General features: G+C 42.5%; 1 protein-coding gene across 1 annotated transcript in view; it reads left to right on the forward strand.

Moving 5' to 3' along the window:
* NUP214 (nucleoporin 214kDa) overlaps positions 1 to 6000 on the forward strand; it is a 43714-nt gene that overhangs the window by 36641 nt on the left and 1073 nt on the right. Inside the window, exons 32-33 of the mRNA XM_009892306.1 lie at positions 1471 to 1642; positions 5171 to 5313. Coding sequence (XP_009890608.1) covers positions 1471 to 1642; positions 5171 to 5313 — 315 coding nt within the window. The remainder of the gene's footprint in view (positions 1 to 1470; positions 1643 to 5170; positions 5314 to 6000) is intronic.

Genomic DNA, 6000 nt, shown 5'->3' on the forward strand with positions numbered 1-6000 from the left:
TAGTGGAAGGGTTTACTTGATTTGAATCCCCCTTTGTTCTGGTTTCACTACTTACATGTTTCACTTTTTCTCCACTATTTGTTAATATGCATTGCAAAAGAGTGTATGCCAAGCAAAGCTTCAGCCCAGTGATAAATACTGTAACTTCCTAGAGATAGAGGTAACAAGACATCTAATCTGTGTTTAAATAATTTAGGCCTAGCATTTATTTTTTCCAAGCCTTTTGTGTTTGCAGCCAAACAGTATCCATTACCTTGACACGGACTGGAATTTCACCCAGGGTATTAAAATGTGTGGTGGTATCCCAGTCCTCAGCCCTAGTCAAACAAAAGAGCAGGTGTCCTTCACATTCCACAGTGTCAATTAGAAACAGGCCAGTAATATCAACAGATGAACACAGAATAAAATAATCTGGGTAGAAGTCCATTCAGAGCTGCAGAAGGCACCTAAACCCCGAACAGAAATTTCCACGAGCAGAATTCAGTCCTTGATTCCCTGCAGGAATCGTGTAGTTCCACTGTCCTGGCATTTAATTGTTGCATCTTAGTTTCTACCACTTAAACCAGGATTAGATAATACCCTACCTCCTTAATCTTTTTTGCATCACCGGAGCACCTAAAAACCAAACCTGCTATCTCCTCTCTCGTCTTAAGAGATGGAGGAGACTTGGCCATCGCACTGGGGAGTTCTTCCAGGTTAAGCACTTGCCTGCGTGAAGTTCTGCCCTGGGACACTTTTGTGTCCTTCCAGAGCTTTAGAGTAGAAGTCAGGGTAAAACACTGCAACCAAACCACAGCAGCAAATGTTCCTGCACAGGAGACTCTTCATTCTGCATTGTTATATGCAGTTCCTTTGGACAGTAACTTGTGTAAATGGTGATGAGCAGAGCTTTACTTTAAAACTGACTACATAAGCTAAGCTTTTGTTTTGGTAAGGAGTGCTAGTTATATGATGAAGGATGAATATATCTTTTTTTGCTAATAATAAAAGCGTCAGTTTAGCACCTGTTTTACGTATTTTTACTATAACCTGGTTATTGAGCATTCTTGCTGTCTCACCGTTAACGTGCTGGTCTCTCTTATATAAAGCGAGTAGGGATGTCTTTACAGTGTGTAAGCGTGTACGATGTATCACCACCTTTTAGTACAACTCTGGGGATTGAGTTGATCTTGTGCTCCACCGTTCAAGAGACCCGGAATGTTGTTTTCTTCCAGATAGTCTCTTAATTTGGTTGCAGTTTTTTTGCATGCATTCAGGCACTTCTCGTATCTGTGTCTTTTGTAACAAAATGCCCTGCAGTTTGGAAGCTTTGTGGCAGTTAGTTTTATAAATAACGCTGTGTCCATATGGTAAGATGAACAGTCCCGTTATGGAGATTATCTACTAGGAAATCGAGTTTTTGTTTTCTCTTTCTGCATTATTGTTTACGTGATGTTCTTGTCCCTTTTTTTTTGCCTCTGTTTTGCTCAGGTGGCTTCGGTGCTGCTCCAGTGTTTGGCAGCCCTCCCACTTTTGGGGGATCCCCTGGGTTCGGAGGGGTGCCAGCATTCGGTTCAGCCCCAACCTTTTCAAGCCCTCTGGGCTCAACGGGAGGCAAAGTGTTCGGCGAGGGTACAGCAGCAGCCAGCGCTGGAGGATTTGGGTAAGCCAAACAGGGTTTGGGAAAGCAGTAGTCTTGCATGACAAAAACTATTATGCTTAGTTACCTCTGCATTAGCATAAAGAATGTATTCTGTGATTAATTGCTAAGCTCTAAGTGTCCTTGGTTTGTTTGTTTGGTTGTTTTTTAAAAAAATAAATTCAAAAAGGCATAAAGCAAAGACTTTAACCCCAAAGGAAATAATGTGTATGATCTCATTTTCATGCTGAAACTACTATGTTGAATCTTCAGCTTTAGAGATGACGAGGGGAAATATGAGTCATCTCGCAAGCGTCTAAGGGAATGCAGGAGTATTTTCTGTGTGCACACTTAATGAGTTCAAATCTAGGCCTACAAACTGTGCCTAGCAAAGAAAATAATAAATATCATTATCTGTGATTCTGTCTAGCCACCTTATCTGCTTGTGAGATAGGGGCTAAAGATCCTAATGAGAGTTCAGTCTCTTTTCTCACCTGTGGGGGTGGGAGGAAGCACTTGTAACAGCCTGTGCTCCCAGAGCGATTTGTGGAATTTTTTTTTTTGTGGATTTGTGTGAAAACAATCCCACACTGATTGTTTTTTACCTGTTTCTTTACCCCTTAAGCCTGTGCTTGGCACCAGAGTAGACAGCACTTTGTTCCTTATTTTCTTCAGCAAATACAGAATTTCAAACTTTGCAAAGCAGCTTCTGCAATAGGCAGCAAACGCACTTCTTCAACATGGCACTACCAGCAAGCAGCTCTCCTTCATGCCCTACAATTATATTCAGACCAAATAGACCCACTTAAAAAAAAAAACAAAACACCACCAACAACAAAAAAAACAAAACTTCCAGTGAAAAGAGGAAACTGGATGTCTTCCCGATCTTAGTGTTTACATATTTCGCAAGTGTTTGTCTCTAGTTTCAGGAGGAACTGCCTTACATAAAGCGCATTAGAACATGCAGAAGGGTAACTTGTTAATTCCCCAAGAGGTTAAGCAGATACCCATCTGCTGGGGCACCCCTGAGCTGTGGGAGGCTTCAGCTAGTTCTGCTGTGTCCTGAACTCTGGTGCAGCAAATTGGTGAGTCCCTTTGGAAAGGGTAAAAAGAGAGGCAGCTTAATTAAATCCTCACCAAGAAGGATGCGCTTGTAGAGACAACTTAGCTTCAGCTCAACTTTCAGCCATTGTGCTGCTGGATTTTGTATGGAAACTGGATGCGCTCAGTGACAATGTTTGAAGCTTAAAGATAAAATGGGATTCAGAACAAGCAGCAGATGTCTTGCATAAGCAGTCTGCAGACACAAGAAAGATAATTCAGTGCGTTAACTTGTGGGAAGTTTTGAGAATTTCTTCTCTATTAGACAGGTGTAGACTCAGTCTGATATTTTCAGAGTCACATGATGAGGAATTTGATTTTAAAAACTTTAAAAGAGCGTGCAAAATTTCCAGGCAGCTTTACAAAGCTCCAAATCTCACGATAAAATTTTGAGCAATAGTTTAATTCTGCAGTATACTGTATCTCCTGTGCAGGACTTCCTTTCTGCCTTACCCTTGAAGTAAAACTTTAAAAATCCCAAATACAGAGAAGTTACTTGCCAGTACATTGTGCGGTGTTAGCTCGGAGTTCCTGAGAACACCCTGCTACCTTCAATACATGTGATTCGTTGCTGCTTCAATTCTGAAAAATCTGCCTCACTTGATAAATGACTTAAGTATCAAAAATAGAAACCACTATACTTCTCCTAAATCTGCAGTTCAGACTGTGAGCAAATAACGTTTTGCTTTCATAAGCGAACCTCAAGTGCCACTCAATTCTGTTTTGTACAGGAGGTTTACAAAAGACCTGAAAATCTGGGCAAGATAGGTTTGATTCAATTGTTACCAGGCAATGACTGTATCTCATGTCTTTTATGTGTTTTTTTTTTAAAAAAAATCTGTCCATAGTTTAAGCTGTTTCTCTACTTCTACTATGCTTAGCACTTTTCAACAGGCATGTTCTTCTAGGTACAACTGAAAGAAGCAGTTTGAACCACAAGTTTCCTTGTCACTACTCTCAGCTCCGCTTCCTTTCACCGGGTAGACATGATTTGTGTGTTTAGTGGCATAGTCCTGAGGAGATGGAGCACTGCAAAAACCTCTTCTCAAATGCGTCGCCCCATCTTGCTGCTTTTAAAAAAGAACTGCAAAACCTGTTCTGCCCTTGCTGAGAAAACCACATTTGTGGTTCTGAGCTGAAGTTGTCTGCAAGGTACATGGGTGAAGAGCCAAACCAGAGGCGCAGGGGATGGTTAGGAGGGCCAAAGATGCAAAGTCATTGAACTGCCCGTTGTATCTAAGGCTGTACGTGGAAGTAGTGTGTACGGGTGATGGTGTCTGGGATAGGAGAGGTGATGTCCTTTACCAGGTGGATTGTTTGTCACACTGCTACAAGGGGTGTCTTTTATCTGGAGAGATGTGTTTTGATGTGGTGCGTGTTTGTTGGGTTGGTTTTTTTTAAAGTCTGCTAGATCTAGTCTGGTAGAGGTGGGTTAACGTGCTGTCAGGTCATATTTTAAGTCAGAAATGATGGGAGCTAGTGTGAGGGACAGCCTTGCAAAGCTGCTGCACTGTTTGACTTGCCCAACTCAGGGAATAGCTGGCACTGGGTTGGTACCGGTAGCGTTGTGCACTTGCAGAGCTTTAGCAGAGCTGAAAAATTTGTGTCTGTATTTCGTCCAGTTTAAGTTAGAGAAACACTTGAAGCTCATTTTTTGAGTATATCTCTTACCTTCAGAATTGGGAGAATTGGGGGGTGGGGGAGAACCATAATGCATTTCGTGGTCTCATTAGTGTGTCATGCTGATAGCTCTACAATGTCTGGTTGGACAGAGTGGGTGGAGAAAGGAGACCAATTTCCATATATACATTTCTTATTTCAGTCCCCAAAAGCAATTAGGGAAGTAATCCAAAGGGGATGGGGAGAAGTGCCAGGCAGGTGCAGATCTTCAGGAAAGCACTGGAACTGTCTGTGGTTCAGAACGGGCTGGGGAGAGAAAGGGGTTGAGAAACCTGCAGAGGGTTTACGTGGGCAGTGGGTAAGGTACCATCTGAAAGTTGGGAGTCTGGGTTCTGCATCTGGGCTCTGGCCATGCGCAGCTCATACCAAATTCTGCGTTTGCTGCCCTGTTTGTGAAATGTGATGCTGTACTTTTGAGCTTAAAGGGCAAAAACTACACACAGGAGGGAATTAATATATCCCATTTGATGGCTGGAGTTGGTATTTCCAAGCACTTGAAAGTGTACCCTGTGTAAGCATGAACGTATTTGCCTTTCTGCCCAGTGTACATTAAGAATGGGGGCCGAATAGACATTTGTATGTATAATAGTTGTTCCCAAACTAGGAAATCAGTTTCCAGAATGAACAATTTTAAGTATTCATATTGGGTGGTCTCGCTTTTTTCATGTATCGTTGTTTAAGGAGTGCACTGTTATCATTGTGTGTATGGGGACAAGCTTCCAGTGTAAGTGAGAAGATGCTTGCAAACACAAATTTCTTTTTAAACTGCAGGTTTGGTGGTACCAGTAACAATACGGCATCGTTTGGCACGCTAGCAAATCAGAACACCCCGACATTTGGATCACTGTCACAACAGGGTACCGGTTTCGGCACTCAAAGCAGTGGATTCTCAGCTTTTGGCACAGGTGGAGGAGGTAGGAGAAGCTAAAATATAATGAACCTAACAGGCCCCATGTCTCCAGTTGTCCCTGGAACTTGTGTGTGACTCCTCAGCTCCCTGTCAAAAATCATCCTGGTCCTGGTCCTGCTATGGGGAAGGCACTGTGACCTGGAGAATTGAGCTGCAGGGGAGGGTATAGCGTCTTCTTAGGCTTTATCTCATAATTCCATCACTGATTTGCTGTGTGGCATGTCAATAAATCACTCCTCTTCTGCACACCTCATCAGATTATTGCTTTTCACCCCTTTTTGTGGAGTTATTGGTTTTTCTCAAAGGAAAATATTGAGAAATAATGAATACCATGTGCATGGGTATCTGTAAGTAAGTACTTAGTGTCAAAAGAATATGCACTGCAAAACTGAGCTAGGACACCGATAGCCAAATCTTTATCTGATGTGATTCCGTGACGCTGCAGTGATTTACACGGGGTTTAGAACAGAGCCTTTGAGAGAGGATACGATACGGTCATTGGTGGTGTGCCTGTCACCGCTGGCTTGCATTAAGCACAAACTCTATCTTCAGAACGCGGCCCTCTATTTTCACGGAGAGGTGAATAAACCAGGCACATTGTATGCAGTCGCTGCTAATGAATGGACCTAGCTGATTAGCAGTGAAAGCAAAGCCCTCTTAAGAACTGAAGGAAGTCACTTTTCTTCTAGAT

The sequence above is a fragment of the Charadrius vociferus genome, unplaced genomic scaffold, assembly GCF_000708025.1.
Source record: "Charadrius vociferus isolate BGI_N301 unplaced genomic scaffold, ASM70802v2 scaffold549, whole genome shotgun sequence".
Classification (NCBI taxonomy): Eukaryota; Metazoa; Chordata; class Aves; order Charadriiformes; family Charadriidae; genus Charadrius; species Charadrius vociferus.